We start from the raw sequence: 17,491 nt of genomic DNA, 5'->3' as shown, positions 1-17,491 counted from the left end.
GGGTATAAAATAAAATATAGGTTTGTAAACTCCTCGTCTCCTTATTCCACCCTTCTGGCAAACAGTTTCTCTTACTGCACGCGACCCTGCCCCCTCAGCTAGCCCCAGGAAAGCAGAGCAAAGTACTGGGTCGCTTGAGGGACCAAAGCCCCAGGAAAGTAAATGCTCAGGAAAGTGAAATTATTTGGGTAAATGTGTATGGAAACGCATGCACAACAAAGAGGGTGATACCGCACTTGATGTCCAGCCAAGTTGCTTGATCACGGGCCCACATGTGTTCCAACTTGGGGAGTTGATGGGGTTCTCTTCGACACAGCGTACACTGCCAGAAGGAGCCGTGTCTCATCTGTGCTGTGGTTTTAACACCTCAGAGGTGGGATCACAGGAACGTTGGGGTTTGCATGCTGGGAGCCATATTCCAAGCGGCCAAATTATTGCATAACAACACTAATGCTTAATTGTCTTAAAAAAGAATGGTGCCATGGTCAAAAATGCCAAATGTTATCATCACATAGGTTATACGGGTAGTTTGAATCATGTGCTCTTTGTTTTCTTTTTAAGTTTTCTGTATATTCAATATTAAGTACATATTTTGTAACCACTAAATCTCTAATAAATTATGATTTGTTTAACCAAGACATGCATGTTGAAATCATTGTACTGCTATACTTAATTTCAATGCACCCCAATACAAATTGTCTTTGCCTATTCTTAGAAGGCCCCAATGCATGATTTATGTTTGAATTATGGCACACGAGAGCAATATTAAGTACACTTAATTTCACAAAGCTGCATTAAAGCAGGCACATGTCCCAGGGTGTAATGTCTTGAAAACATTCCAGGATCTGTTGTGTACGTGGGAAAAAGTTAATCTATTTGTATGGGGAAGCCCTGGCACATGTGCAGTACAACTTAAGGGTGACGCATTTTTAGGCGCATAGTGTTTGTTGTCAAGCAGAAGTTGTTGAGTTACAAAGAACGTACTGCCTACCAGTGGCGTGGCAGAAGAATTCCAACATTTTTAACGTTGCTGCTAGTGTCATGTGTATGGACATCACAAATAAAATGGTGCTATGGAGATGTATTAACAGAAACTGAAAATAATTCCATTTTCAATGGATCATTGTCATGTAAACAGGGCCTCAACTGAGATAGTACCTTCCAGTGTGTTATTGTTCTCATACTCTTTAGTTCATGTCTTTTTTAGCTTTATTTCCATGCTCATTCATATTCTCCGGAGGCTCAGTCTGACATGTTAGTAAGTGCATATATCTGCACAATGTTTACTGTGTATTTGTGCAAGAGAGGAAGGGAGGAAGGTGGTGTTGTGCAGACTCAGTGCAGGGTGTGGAGGGCTGAGTGCTGACAGCTTAACAGAGGGGGCCCTCGCAGGTTTGGCGGCCCACAGGAAATATAAAACTTGTGATTTGTTTGTTAATAAAAAGCTTATGTTTTGTTTGTTTAAAAACAGTGAACCATGCTGTTATCTTTACTAACAGAAGGCTGACTGAGGAAAGGAGGCCTAGTAAAACAAAAGGGGCTGCTATGACTGCAAACCTATGTTATTGCAATAGGAAATTAGTTAAGGTACAGTATGATACATATACATTGAGTTGTATAAACTAACTACATCGTAGCAAACACTGACCAATCACCTGGAACTAGATTTGTATATAATGAGCTAATGGCTTAAATGATTAAAAAGTTCCCGTCTAACTCGGTTTTTTCTCTCTTTTGTTACTTTCCCTCAAAGTTCTCCTTTGAGAAAAAAAATCTCCATATGTGAACCCACTGACCTATAGGGTTTACACGTACACTTACAAAAACACACATTCTCTGACACATAGGAAGTTAGTAACTGTGGCAAAGACACAGTGCTTAGATCTGAAATTATATTTTGTTGATAAGAAAAATGTGTCTCTTCGCAGACAACGGCACCAATGGAACATGGAGCTATAGAACAACATATACTTTTACATGTAAAGCAGGGATAGTCAACTACAGTCTTCGAGGGACGGTGTCCTGGAACATTTAGATGTGGCCCTGATCCAACATACCTTAATCAAATGACTGAATTACCTCCTTAGAATGCAATCAAGTTCTCCAGAGTCCTGCTAACGGCCTGATTATTTGACTCAGGTGTGTTGAAGCAGAAACACATAAAAGTTGCAGGACATTGGCCTTCAAGGACTCGGGTTTACGATCACTAATGTAAAGCATCCTAAAAGATGCATCTATCAGCATCTGAATGGGACCATGATCTGGGATGTGATTTGGCTCAGCACTCCTCATTTCTTAATTCTCATACAGTCCTTTGGTGTCTCACTGGTATGTTTTTGGTCAATATCGTTTTGCAGGGTCCAATCACAGTTTTGGTCTTCAGAAGTCCTGGTATTTGTCTTCATTCTCTCTGGCAAACTTTAGCCTGGCCTAGCTTAGGTTTTTGGAGACTCCTTGTATCTTGCTGCCTGCTTGGTTGGTCGGATCTGGGCATGCTGGCAGTTGGACTGAAAGTCCTTCACTTGTAAACTACTTTACGTACAGGAAATTCTAAGTCTTTATTCCTCTTTACATCCCTTACTAGACTGATAATCTAACACAATTTTCCTGCTGAAGACACCACTTTTCTAAGTTTACTATGGTTTTCACTCTCACTTCAACACTCAGAGGCACACAAGACTAAACATATGAGGTTTAAACAGTGTCCACTTCATTTAAAATGTACAGTACTGATGTTCCAATCATGTGAAGCAGATATTACCTATCCATACATCCTAATATGTTAGCAAAACACAGGCTGATGTAACATGTCGCGATTTCATGTTTTTTTCGTTGTTGTTTTTTTTTTGGGTGGGTGGGTGAATGGTGGGGGGGGGGGGGGTTCTACTCCCCCTTCCCCACCTAATATACTCCATGCAGCGCCGGGAGGAAGTATTGGCCCTTTCATGCCCGCCCCACCTCTGCTTTCTTATGTTTAGTTATGCTCTAAAGTTCTGAAAAAGGGTATTCCTTGTTTTTGTAGCAAATTTAGGCCAGTCTAGGTCAGGAACTGTTGATTTCTCTGGGCTGGCACAGCCATTTGAGAAATCCTATATGACATTGGTCTTTAAAATAAACATGACTTGACTCTGTTTGTGACTACACTTTACTTGCAAGGCCTGAGTTTGTTTGATTCAGTGGTTTCCCCTGTACACTGTCCGTCAGTCCAACTCATCACATTCCTGTGATTTGCTTTTAGTTGTTCTTTATACTGCTTGCTTTAGTTTCAGCTGGTATTTGTCATGATGTTTTTATCACAATGTAAGCTGCAGCACACAAAATAGCTTTTGCCATAATAGAATTTCAGGAGGCTTAATTTTTGCCAGCTGTTAGCTGTTTTAGCTTGTGTATCTACAGAAATGTTGACGGACCACAGGCCTGCCCTTCGGGAACCCCTTTAAATACTGTACTTCTGGGTGGGTTGAAAATATTATTCTAGAGGTAATGAATATGACTTTGATTATCATTAGCAAATTCCAATACACACTTGCTTATAAGCAACCAGTTTGGGTGCAGTCAGATTTTAAAGTCCTCAGTGGAAGTGAGCAAACAACCACAAATGTAGCCATAGATGTTGGCCAGTATGTGCGCCAGTGGCTTGTAAAAATACTTACAGTTTAGCAGTGGAGTTGTTTTGCATGTGTGAGCACATTATCATCGCAGTTTTCAAGCTAAGCCTTCTCATTTCTCATTGCATGCGATCAGAAATAAAAGCACTTGCGTTTATCTTATCTACAATGGCTGAAAGGCAGTTCTTTTTTAGTTAATTAGCAAAAATAAATAAATCTTGCATTGAATGACTGCAGATTTGCTAGATGTTGTGATAGACCTTTTAAATATAAGTTTCTAAAGCTACTCTGTCCAAAGTGATGTCTTATTTCTTTATGGTATGGTGTTCAAACCATTTCCAAACAAAAGAACATAAACTTCCTGAAGATATTTTAAAGGCTTTCCTTAGACAATACTTGCTTGTTCCCACTCATTTTTAATTCAGTTACCATGCCTCACTCAACATTGGTGAGCCTTGTAAGCATGTTGATGAAGAAATTAGAGTTTTAAGTTTTGTGTCTGTTTTTTACAGTATGTTTGTTCTTTTATACCCAGAAAAAAAATTACTGGTTTAATTTATTGTTGTTGTTTACCTAACACAGTCAAAATCATTATGCAAATCCCAGTAAGCAAATATTTTATCTAAAAATCTTAGACATGTGAACTGTACTAAAGGTTACTCCTGGGGTAATAGTAGTGATACCTCTTATTCTTGATTTATTCTGATTATCAAAACATCCATTGACATCATCCCGTAAGTCTGCATCCGAAATCATACAACACCACAGTCCTCTGTCCTCCTTCGTTCACTCACCTATTGTTTGTCTGGTTCTTTCTTGGTTCGCATACCTGGCAATTACATAAACTACTGAGTCAAAGAAATAAAACAATGTAACACAATATATAAACTATCATAATGTATTTTGCATAGTTGATTGTAACATAACTTTAGAAATGTTACAATACAGCTAAAATTTACACCAAGAACTAACAAAAAAGATGTGTAATTGCTCTAACAAAAAAGGAGTAAACTTATTTCTATCAAAACCAAACTGTGTGTTATGGTTTGGAAAATGTCCTTGAAAATTTGGTCTGTAAACCGAATTGTTCACATAAGTGCCCAACCACCAAGAGAAAAAAGCCATAAAGCACCACTGCCTTACTCCTCATAATTTTTAATCAGCTTCTAATGGAGCAAATTAGAAATGAAGTTGATTAGTGACAGCCTTTGCCTCAGGAACAAATGTAGAGTACTGTTATCATCACCAGTATCCCAGTTAAAAAGGAATAAATTATTTTAGAATTATTTCTTAACATTGCAACTTTTATCATTGGGTTTGAAAATAAGTATGTAATTAAGTTTAATTCACAAAGATTAAACAAAATTAGAGATTTATTTATAATTTGCCCTGTCAGCCACTCCAAACATTCGACATACAGTAAATCTTCATTGAGGCGGACATACAATGTGCATAGTGTCGCAAAATTGAGCAAAATTACAATTTATTTATAGATAGATAGATAGATAGATAGATAGATAGATAGATAGATAGATAGATATCTCATTTTAGAATAGTGCAAAATGTAATATCAATCTAAATAACCCTCTATCCACCCTCTGAATACATTTAAAAAAAATATGGGTTCTTTGAAAGAGCAACCCCACCACAGTGCTGGAATGTGTTTGGGGGCAACCTCCTATACACAAAGCTCTTTCTGTGAAAAGGTCAAATCATTCATTCGTGAAGCTCTTTTTCCTTCCTTTTCCAACCTTTTCTTACCATCCCCTAGTGTCCCACCAGCCAGACTTACTCCCTGTGTTTATAAGTTGGCCCATAATAAGCTAAACCTAAGCTGCCCTTTACCTCATGTAGAAATAGCAGAAAATCCAACAATTTGAGCACTTTTAAACTATTTTGACAGGGCTCTGTTTTTTCCACCACCCCTGTGAGCACTGGAAAGTGGTGTTGTGAGCATCTGTGTCTGAATGAACAACTGTTCGTCACTTGCTTTCCCTGAAAGCTGACAAGAAAAATATTTCAAAACTCAGGTAGCACTGTTTTGTGAGACACCAGTGTGTTTGGTGAGATGTCATTGTAACAGCACTGTGTCAATAAAGAAAATAAATCTTGCCTTCAGATTCTATAATGTTATGTGTAGGGGTCTCATGTCATGTTTAATTTAGCCTTGGGGTTGCTGCTTATATGACTCCCGCAGGACCAAGCCTAGGTGAAATATACAAAACCACAGTGAAATGGCACTATTAGCATGAGGGAAAGAGCTACTAGACTAAACATAAAATAACTTCTCTGTTTGCTTTTTATTTTCTTGCAAATGCAGAAAGGTATTGTGATCCTGCCAAGCTCAATTATTTGTAGAAGTGGTTAAACAATATGAGCCAAATAAATGAGCTTTTGAAAACTGTTTTCACTCTTCATTTGAAATGTTCTTTCTCATCCTATTTCTCTATCAGGTGAAGTTCTGAGCTTGATGGATGACCTATTCTCTGGTTTGAGCTCATCCTGTGTTGTTGCTGGGAAAAGGACCGGAGACCATCCCCAGTCTGTGGTGTATTCGGTTGTCTTCAAGTGCCTAGAACCTGACAGCCTCTACAAGTAAGTGTGCAGATGCCCTTTGGCTTTGTCAAATAACACAGACACATGGCACTGTAATGATGTTCATTATCTCCCCTTTGAGTCAATTCACAGAAACCGGTACAAGAGAAATTATTTTTAGGGAAGGAAGAAAAGATGGAAGAAGCAACTTTATATAACTTTATATATATATATATATACATACATACATACTGCTCAAAAAATAAGGGGACCACTAGGAGTTACATTGTGTTGTTTAAGTGTTAATTTTTTATCAGTATATATAAGAATGATTATTTCATTTAAAAGCCAAAACAAAAACAGTTTCCTGCCCTCTCTAGAATTGTAAAAAAAAATAGGTAATTACAGTAAATAATTTGTTTTCTGACATCTTTTTCAGTGGTGTTTTGATCTTTATACGTACGTTTTTAAGTGCCTATTGCACAGTACATAGTTCTTCTGTACTGGAAACATATTAAAGCATACTCTTCTCCTTGCCTATTATAGGTATCACAAGCAGCCTGATGACTCACAACAAGATTGGAAATTTATAAAATCTGGCTGGATTATTTTGTGAGTAAGTTTGCAAATATTGCAAATTTACTTCAACAACTAGAAGGAAGTACCACTAATACCACCTCCTTCCCTAGTTTTCCCTCTGCAAATGCTATGTTGTTTCAAAAGAGTGAGTTTCCTTACCTACTCCTGACCAACAGCTGGGTTGAGTTAAGCAGGAAAGCATACTTAGTCTGAACGTGGTCGATGCTTCCGTTTTTTTGTGCTCTCTTTAGTCAGAGGTTAAAATGAATACAGAAGGGTCCTTGTTAAAAGGTGGTGTTTCTTACATTCAAAAAACAAACTAATCACAGCATGTAAAGCCTTCATAGCAGGCTATAGTAGGTTTTTACAGTGGCACACATAATTTATTTACATCTGGAACTGCTCCAGAGTAAACCTTGAAGAGTTTGACATACAAAACAAAACAAAAAACACTTAAAGAGTGGTGAACAGAGTGGTGAAGAAAAAAAGCTGCATCAACACAGTTGTGAATGCTCTGATTTAGGTTTTTTTTGTTTGTTTGATATATACCTAAATAAAACTAAACAATTTTTTAGGGACCATAAGGTGGAAAAACAGTCTGCCAATGAAAAAGTTTTTTTTAATTATTATATCATCACTTTTTTTTTAGAAGGAAGGTTTAGAAAAACACTGGATCTAGGACATAAGCAATATAAAACTGAAGGAAGTTCACTTGTTAAAAGAGAAATGAAAGGAAAGAATAGAAGAGAGAAATTCAGAAGGAAACTGGAAAGTGATGGACACATTTAGGCCAAGCTTGTTTTTGACATGATGACTTACAAAGTAATTAAAGATGATAGTCCATCAGCTACAGTAAGTTGAAAATGGCTGTAATCAGATAATATCTAAGCCGAGGGGCTTCAACTCCACTCCTCCAGGTCTGGTGTTCTGCAACTTTTAGATGTGTCCCTGGTCCAACACACCTGAACCAAATGGCTGAATTAACTCCTCAGAATGCGGTCAAGTTCTCCTGAGGTCTGCTAATGACCTGATTCGTTGACTCAGGTGTCTAGAAGCAGATACACATATACAAAAGTTGCAGGTCAGTAGAACTCGAGGACTGGAATGGCAACATGTGCAATACCAATAATTTTGGAAGATGACGATGACATTCATTTTAATATTCTTAAATCAAGAAACAGCATACATCAAGAGGAAATATTGAAATAACCTGTGCTGATGTTGGCGTTTCGAATATAAGATTTCCCCTTACCACCAACGTAATGCAGAGAGTATTTGGTCATATTTTCCACAGTAAAACCCTTTTACTTACAAGCTCGTACACAACGTTGATATTTCTTAGCATTCTTTTGGGGTTTTGGAAAATGAACACAAAAAAAAAAAACTCCCTTCATATGGTTACAATCACCATATTCAAGTCACTCTGCCAGATACCAACGCTGCAGTGTTTTGTTGTTGCTGTAATATGTCTGCTGAGGTGATATTCAGGACAGACCTGTTCACTATTAGACTCATACAAGTAAATTATACAAGCTTTACCACTCAATGTTTGTCCAAACCTAAAAGGACTGTGGTGCATGTGCACTGTGCTGTTCTAAATTTAGCTATTTGACGTTGTTTGTGATCATCCCTTTTTGAGTCGATTGCTCTGTTAACATCTCAGCTAGCAGCCCCTGAGCCAGCCCCATTATATTCCTCAATATCTGTGGAAACCACCTTTTCCCCTCGAGGCGAGGCAAGGCAAGTTTATTTGCATAGCACAATTCAGTAACAAGACAATTCTATGTGTTGTACATGAACAGAAGATAACAAAAGAAAACATTACAGAGAAAATCACATTGCAGTGAAATAGTAGCAGCAGGCCAAGATATAAATTGGACTACAAACTTCAACACTATGCTTGATTTAAAGGAATTCAGGGTGTCAGCACATTTATAGTCTTCTGGGAGTGTGTTCCAAAAGAGAGGAGCATAAGAACTAAATGCTGTCTGGTTCTAGTTCTGAGGATGCAGAATAGACTTGCGCCAGAATACCTGAGTGTCTAGAGGGTTTATCCACTGACAAGTCTGTGATGTATTTTTGTGCAAAAACTATTCAGTGATTTATAGACTAGCAGAAGTATTTTAAAGCCTATTATCTTACTTATAGGGAATCAATGAAAGGACTTTAGAACTGGGGTGATGTGCTCTACTTTCTTAGTCTTAGTGAGGATGTTGGGAGCAGCATTCTGGGTCAACTGCGGTTGTCTGATCGACTTTTTTGGGAGACCTCTGAAGACACTGTTGCAGTAGTCAATTCGACTAAACATAAACACATGGATTGCTTTTTTGAAATCCTGCTGAGTACGGCTGGATGATATTAAAAAAGCATTTCGATAACATAGAAATCAGATTGATCGATATTGATAATTATGAAAATATTCAAAACATATATTTTAAGTGCAGCCCTGGCCATTTTATGCTGGTGCTTAGTGACCTAGTTTTAAATAAATAAATACCAACAAAACCCTTTATTCAACCAACTTTTTACCAAAGCTGTAAGTTTAAAAAGAAAGCATGCTCTATGAACTCTTTGAAGCTTGGTGACAGAGCTTTTCTGGGTCTGTGTTTGTGATTGGTTGGAATGATGCAATGACTGTGGCATTAACCTACATGATAGGCTTGAATAAACTTTCTGTTGCCCCCTTTTTTTCTATTGAGCCACATGTCTATCAATCAATATATGTTGTTATTGTATTATTGTTAGCCTTACTGCTGAGACAGTAAGGCTAACAATAATTCATTCCTCTTTATTCCTGGAAATGTTCTTCAGTTGATAGAAGCCCTTCTTTGTTATTGTCTTTAGATGTCTTTGAAGATTCAGGTCTGAGTCCATCACTACACCCAGATTTTGGGACTGACCAGTATTTACTAGCTGAAGCAACTGAAAATGTGTACTAAGTAAAAGCTACCACTCCATCGGTGGTAAGACGCCTCTGCACCCTGTCTGGTTCTTTTACCCCGGGGAAGTGATCACACACTGAATAACTTCTTTTGAAGGAAATTAATCTCGAAACAGAAACTATACTTTAACACTTTTAATCTAAACAAGCCAGATAAACGGCTACTGGGTCTGCTGAGACTCTAGAAAGGTATCAACATGGGAAAAAGGGATAAGGAAGAGCAAGCCCAGAATGCTGGTCACAGGTTATGGAAGTCTGTGCACTCCTTCCACTGTCGTCAGTAGAAACTGGTCACTCGGTTATTATCTGATAGACTGTGGAATAGCTGGAGTCCAATTTTTTCCAAGTGTAAAATGCTGCCCCGAGATAGCAGACCTTTTCCTTTATCTGTCCTTTTGTCCGTATGTCACATTGCTGACGTCCACAAATGTCTTTGAATCATCTGTTATTTTCCTGATAACTGCTTTTAAAAGCAGCTGTAGCTTCGTGTAATATATAACAACTACCTCTTGATCATTCCTCTGTTGGTCCAAAAACTATTCAGTTTTGTTTATATTTAACTGTAGAAAAGTTAGGCACATCCATGCATTGATTTCTTCTAAGCATTTGCTCAGCGCTTGAATGGGTTCACAGTTACCTTGGTGAAATTATGATGTAGAGCTGTGGGTTGTCTGCATAGTTATGGTAACTCATGTTGTTGTTTTTATGATCTGAGCTAGAGACAGCATGTAGATAATGAATGTGAGGGGACCCAGGATAGGCAATTGGGGAACCCGACATGCAATGTAGGTGGTCTCTGATTTGAACTTACATACCGACACAAAGAAGTCCCTGTCCCTTAAGTAAGTTTACTTTTATAGCACATTTCAGAAACATGACAATTCAAAGTGCTGTACATGAACAGAACATAAGCAAAGAAAACATTACAGAGGGAAGCATATTGCAGTGGAATAGTAGCAGCAGGTTAAGATATAGGACAAGCTGAACTACAAACTTCAACATTGACATTCAAAGGCAACTCTTTACTTACCACCAGCTCACCCTAAATGGTTTTTACCGCGCCAGTCACTGACTTCGTAGGGTTCCACCTGACCACTAATGGCCTGAACCACTCCATTTGAATATTGGTGCGATCCTGTATCATCAGAAATCTTCCTGCCCAGTGCAGCTGCCATCATTTCTGGGATTTACTGCTTTTTTCCAATTACTCTTGTGCCAACATACCACTATTTCCCCTCCTCAAGCAGAATGCTCCCTGGTCCTGGACCTCTGCATGCTCCACTGCAGTCCATCAGTTTAAATTACAGCTTATCTCTCAAACTGTGATTTCCCACTTTAACCTGCAAAGCACCATATTTCTAACATGCAATGCATCTAATACCGAGAGGGTGGCCCTCGCTTGCATCTGGGCATGCAAACAATGGCACTAACATTTATATGGGCAGAACTTTGAGGTGCTGACAGAGCAGCACGCCCTCACAGCCTTACTACTGCACCTTTACCAATGCTCAGAGAGGTTGTAGGTTGTAGGTATATAGCTTCACTATACAGTACACGTCTGGCTCGGAGAACATTGAGGCAGACTTGCTCTCCCATGCAACAACAGAGTCTGAGCTGGATTCCGACCAAGACCCTTCTGAGGGAGTCTTGGTCAGCTTTAGGGGGTTATTTCCCTCTGAGCAGGTTCTGCACAGGAACCTCTGTTCAACCAATTGTGTGTCTTCATCCAGCAGGGGTGGCCCTCCAGAGTCCTGAGGATCTAGAGCCCTTCCACCGTATCAAAAGCATCCTCTCTTGTTGTGATGAAATCTGTGTGGCAAGATGGTTGTACATAGTGGTTCCAAGCACCTTGAGAGAGTTCTGGTCAGGGCCGGAATGGGACTCATTTTCAGCCCTGGAGTTTCATACCTCAGCCCACTTAGATAATGTCCTATTATATATATATATATATATATATATATATATATATATATATATATATATATATATATATATATATATATATATATATTATAGTCCTATTCATACAGAGCAGCACCGTACTCCGCATCATAATAATTCTAATATTAACTTAATGAGTAATCCAACCTGCCCACTCAGGACTTGTGGGCTCCTAGCTGGTACATGGTGCTGTATCCTGGTTCTGACTCTGATGGACTACAAGACAAAACATTTTCAATAATGTGGCGTTGCATCACATTATTATTTAAACTATATAACATTACATTATGCACCACAACTAAAGTCAATGACTTGGTAATTAACTTGTACGGTGGTTTGCCAGCAAAGTTCAACATCTTTCCTTACAAATTTCATCGTCCTCATTTGATGTCTCAAACCGCAAGCTTCAAAAAGCTGCCAACTTTTGCACATTTAGCAGCATCTGTTTTCAGAGCTTTCCTCTTTAATTCTAGCTTTCTCCGCCGCGCCGCCCTGCTGTTTTTACCCTTTTCAAACCCCATTGACCAAGTACACTGACGTTACATCTGGGTGCGCGAAAAGGGAAGCAGTTCTCCTGCTCCCTGATGCTTGGATTTGAGCTACAGCTTTAACTAGACACTGTGTCATGGTCAGTCCCCCGGTTTACTAAAAGACAGACCAACAACATTGAATGAAGCAACGGTTCAACAGAAAGCTGTGGGTAAATCGTAAATAGACTGGGTCCAAATTCAGCGACCCCATTGGTCACACAAGCTTTTTTTTCTAGTCTGCACCACAGCAGATCATCAAACAGTTGGGACCAGCCACCACCTAAGGCAGGTCTCCAAATGTCCACCACTGTGACATATGCATATATGCATTAGGGTTACCTGTGTTTCTAGAATTAAAAAAAAATGGGGTGTGGGTTAATGTAGTATATGGCTGAGGCAGTCAGCAGCATTGTGATATCAGGCAGTCATAGGGAGCAGTTCTAACCTGTGCATTTTGAGCTGAGACAGAGTTAGTTAGTAAAGCACAGTGAGCCCACAATGGTTGTGTTTGCATTATTGGACATAATACTTTGAGCACTATTTGTCCATAGTATGTCCTGAAATTAGGTTGAATTAACAACAACTGAGAGAAGAAGACAAGACACAGATGTTGTTGTGGCTGTCACTGGACAAATGAAACACATTTTGCAGCTCAACATTTCTTGTCTTCTCAGGTTTTGTTTCAGTGTCTCGTTGTATAGTGGCCTTGGTTTGTTTTGAAACAGCTTCAATGTCTTTACAAAATAATCAGTTTCAACTGAAAGCCTTAGGAAACCATAATCATGTGAACTTCTCATTCTGTACCCCTATCAAACATGTTAACGGAAATTACAATTTTTGTGTTCTAGTGTATGCAAAGTGCAAAGGTGAGACGAGTTCTATAAAGTTTTCTTTACCTTACACCTTTTTGATTTACTTAGGTTTATTCCCTTAGTATATGCAGTAGCCTAGATGGTTTTCTCTCGTCCTTTCTCGTTTTACTTAAATTTAATTACAGGGCCCACCTTAGAAAATACTATAGTTTCCAAATACCATCATACTGATACACATTTTTAGAAGAGTAATATAACAGTACTGAAACATAAAACATATAGTGACATGTCATTACGTTTTTCATCCCAGCTTAACTCAGAATTTCAAAATTCCTATTTTGAAAAATAAACAGAAACCAACCCTGACCATAAAATCTAATATGGCTGTCATGTGTAAACCCTGCCTGCAAGAGGAATTCTCTCGCGGTATTTATGCGTTCACAAACACACAGAAGTCCATCTTGTACCACTCTGGCTTAAACCATTTGTGTTCGAATAAAAACAGTTTGGGCCAATCATGTTGCAGCAAGGCGGGACATACTGATGTGACGAAAGCAAGAGCGGCTGAGCCCACAGCCAAACCAACATAAACATGGCAGGACGCATGCTTAGCTGCTGCTATCACATCTGTTTTGTAAGAATCCAAGATTTCTTCTTTGATAGTAGAACAGCAAGAAGCACCTTGACTAGCTTACCTTCTTTTGGTTTCACATGACATCTGCTGCTTACGTTATAATTTGGTATAGTGATTGGCTAAAACCAATCTTTGGTGGGCGGGCACTAGGTGAGGCTCAATCGATACAGAGAGTTCTACTGAAATTCCCTCCTTTTCCTAAATGGATTCAAATGGAGCAGTCCCAGGTTGAAAATGTGCTTAACTAGAGTGCTACACATCATTAATCTGGCAGGCCAGGTTAGTGTAAACCATAAGGCCCGTTTACACTACACTTTTTTAACCGAGCCGAGCAGAGACCAGTCTGAGCTTGGATCAGTTAACCAAGCCAAGACGACCGTTTACACACCACACTATCCCGGTATCTTTGTTGCTCTTCGCCTCCTAGTGACGATCTGCGGTACTGCTGCTCTCTGGGATTGAAGGCGGAAGCAGCAAAACAAAACGGCGGTGCCCGTAACATTCAGGATGTTATGGTTAGACAGAGTCGGCTTTTGGGACGTGGATAAGACAGACGTCTAATAAGGATTTACAGACGCAGAAAACAACGACAGACGCTGAGGTTCATCACTGGAAACCGTGTGGCACGGTAAGGAAGCTAGTATTATTATGAATGTCTGAAATTTGTCTGAATGGAGTGTGAATCGGGACGTGCAGCCAGACACGGCGGAAAAAACGCGGACAGTCAGCTGACTGTAAGGGGATGACGCGGTCTGCTCATGCGCTCTTTATCAGATAACCGGGCCAGAAAAAAAAAACAGGCCGAGGCCTGCTCAGGAACTGGTCTGCAGTTAGCGCGGTCCGGTTATGTCTATCGCAGTTCAGTTCAGTCTGCTGACCATTTAGAGTTATCTCGGTTACCGAGCTCGGACTGGTCTCGGCTCGGTTAAAAAAGTGTAGTGTAAACGGGCCTATAGTGATAGCCACTGCTATACACTGCTTATTTGCACTCGTGAAACTTGTCTGACACATAATACCATGCATCCTCTTTTAGTAAATAGTTTCAATTACTGTTACATACATTAACTGCAGATCAGTATATTATTAGCTTATATTGTTAATAGTTGTTAGCTTTATACCGAGCACATCAGTTGGCATATACTCTTGTTTTTTCCAGCCTAGAACAGGAACAGATTTCAGTTGATCCCTGGGGTTCTGAAATCTTACCTTGCATATGTCCTTTAAAGGAGCAATAAGTAAAATTGTATTATTTTAGACAGACAGACAGACAGATAGAACTAAAAAAAGTAGTTTTGTGAAGAACTAAAGGTATCTTTTTAGATGGACTATGTGACTATGACGTCACACACCATATCTCTATATTGTGTCTATATTGTGTCAGCTGCCACTCAGGACTTAGCCCCTCCCTGCCCATAAAATGCCACCGCCAGAGCAGTGTTGTGCAAGTACAGAATGGCGGAGAGCATGCCCAGGTTATCTACACATTCTCTTGCTAACAGCATTATAAAGTTATGAGTTACTTCCCTTATTAGTAGACTTGTTACTATGAAAGGTGATGCTGTTTTGCTGTGTGTTTATCCTTGGCAAATATGCACATAGGAGGCAACGGGTGAGAAGGGGAGGGGAAATGGGTGCTGGGTTGCAGCTGGAGCAGAGGTAGAGAGAGGCGCGGCTTGATACACATCTTGTTTTGATCTACAGACAGTGCTAACGCCCCACCAAGTAATGAAAAATTGCTTATTGGTAATCCTGTTCAGAAACACTTTTTATTATACTGGGTAAAATCGTCCTTCCATCGTGAAAGTATTCAATGCATTATGTATTCAAAAAAAGGAGGTTAAAAAATGTATCTCTGTGAGAGCTACAGCCCTATAAAATCTCTAAGCACAGATAGGGTCAGATGATTACTAGTTGGTTAAATGGTCAGATGGTTAAAACTTGAACAACTCTGTCTACCAGGACAATGATCCCAAACGCATATCAAAACTTGACCAACTTGTTTATATGTACAAAAAGTCCCCCTTTTTCCTGTAGCTTCGTAAAGGACAAATGTTATCCAAATGTATTAAATTAGGATGAGATGAGCTTATATATGTAAATATTTTAGTTCATGAGTATACTTTTGACTCTACATGGATTACTTGAAATCCACAATAAATTCAGAAGTTGAAGTTGTTTATGTTATCATTCCACCCTTAAAAAAGAACAGCGCAATAAAATCCTTAAAATACCTAAATTAACTGTTCTGTTCATACTGATGATCACTAGAACTGTACCTCAAGATGAAACATAATGAATAGATACATGTTAGAACTGCTAATAATGTGCCAGATTAGCAAAGCTCCGACTGAATAAACCAATAAATCTTATTCTTCTTAATCTAATATTTTTAAGTGTTTGATGCCAGCTTGTGCAGTAGAACCACAAAAACAACCTACTTAGTTTTCTTTTTTTCCTGTCCAAAATTCGTAATGCAACAATGATCAATATCTTCGCCAAAAAATGACAATGAACTCATCTTTTTATTTTTGTTAGACGCAAAGTTTAGCCTTCGATTGTAAATTTGGCCACATTTGAAAGATTATGGGAGAAGGCCATACTGTTAATCTCCAGAAGTGAGGCTTTCACTTGAGAAATAAACCTCTGACAAGGACCTTATATCCAATTTTGTAGCATTGCTATCTGTGTTTAGGCATTCTCCACAGTATTGTTTTTCCTTGATAAGAAAACTTGCGTGGAAATTACGTCTAAGGAGACATCTGTTTGCAGCCAGCTCTTCTCTTTTTAATCCAAAGTCTGATAAGACATCCACTCTTACTCCCTTTACATTGGCTCAATACTGCAGGCAGCTTTGACCTTAATGTTTTCCCACAATATAAAGTGTTCTGTGAGCTTCCAGCCTCATTTCAAAAGACAAAATAGGAATAATAAAATAAAATTCTGCCATGGTATCACCTGGTCATTTAAACCAGTCACGTGTTTTAGCAGCACATGAATAAAGCACATTTTTAATGCAAGGATTTTTATGCTTTTTTCATAAATGTATTTGCTGTGCTATTAGATTAATAGTCCTGCTTCATGTCTATTGACATGAGTAAAACCAACTGAAAAAAAGAGATCAAAATCCATGTGACAACCTTATCGTGCCATCAAGGGCAAATTCTGTCAGTCAAGCCAGTTGTGCTCATGCTGCAGAGGAAATGCAATCTTTCTTTTGGTAAAACCAAGCACAATTCCGAGAGGCACGTTTGAATACTATTTTAAACAAATCTTTGAGATAAACAAGTTTTGTATTTATACAAATCTTGATTCATATAAATAAATTCCAAATGAACACAAGCTGAGTTTCTAATCGCTGAGATTTAAAAGTACACAAAAACACACTCTAAGCTCAAAAAAGTAAACCCCATGGCTCAGAAGTTTGATGTACTGTGTTTTTTTTGTAGCAATAATTTGTTTTAATTGTTTTTTTTATGACTTGATCAGTGTCTCATAAGTTTGTGGAGGGATTTTGTTCACAGTTTTGTACATAGCCTTTTCCCAGAGTCCTGTAAGGAAACTCAAATCATGACTCCTCCTCCCCTATTCCTAACAGTTGCTATGTCTGTTTGTGCTTTTGAACAATGTTTGTTTTTCTAAATATGATAATGTGCATTATTTCCAAATATTTTTTTTAATTTATTACTGAGTTAAATGGAACATTGCTTTCATATTTTGATCTGACACATAGTGTCTTTCTTCTACAGAAGCTACCCTTTTTGTAATAGTTGTGTACAGTACAAATAGAGATGTTCACAAGTAATTTTTTCCAATTCAAGTCTCAAGTCATTAAAGTGACTGAAATGAATGGTTTAAAAAAATTAATGAAAAGATAACATTGACAAAATTGTTTTGATATAAATATATTGATT

At 38.6% G+C, this 17,491-nt stretch overlaps 1 protein-coding gene across 1 annotated transcript in view; it reads left to right on the top strand.

The window, feature by feature from the left end:
* LOC105934496 (astrotactin-2) overlaps positions 1–17,491 on the top strand; it is a 160,208-nt gene that overhangs the window by 123,090 nt on the left and 19,627 nt on the right. Inside the window, exon 10 of the mRNA XM_036140219.1 lies at positions 6,062–6,203. Within this exon, the coding sequence (XP_035996112.1) occupies positions 6,062–6,203 (142 nt within the window). The remainder of the gene's footprint in view (positions 1–6,061; positions 6,204–17,491) is intronic.

This window comes from Fundulus heteroclitus, chromosome 8 (genome assembly GCF_011125445.2).
Source record: "Fundulus heteroclitus isolate FHET01 chromosome 8, MU-UCD_Fhet_4.1, whole genome shotgun sequence".
Lineage (NCBI taxonomy): Eukaryota > Metazoa > Chordata > Actinopteri > Cyprinodontiformes > Fundulidae > Fundulus > Fundulus heteroclitus.
This window is presented reverse-complemented; position numbering and strand designations above follow the sequence as displayed.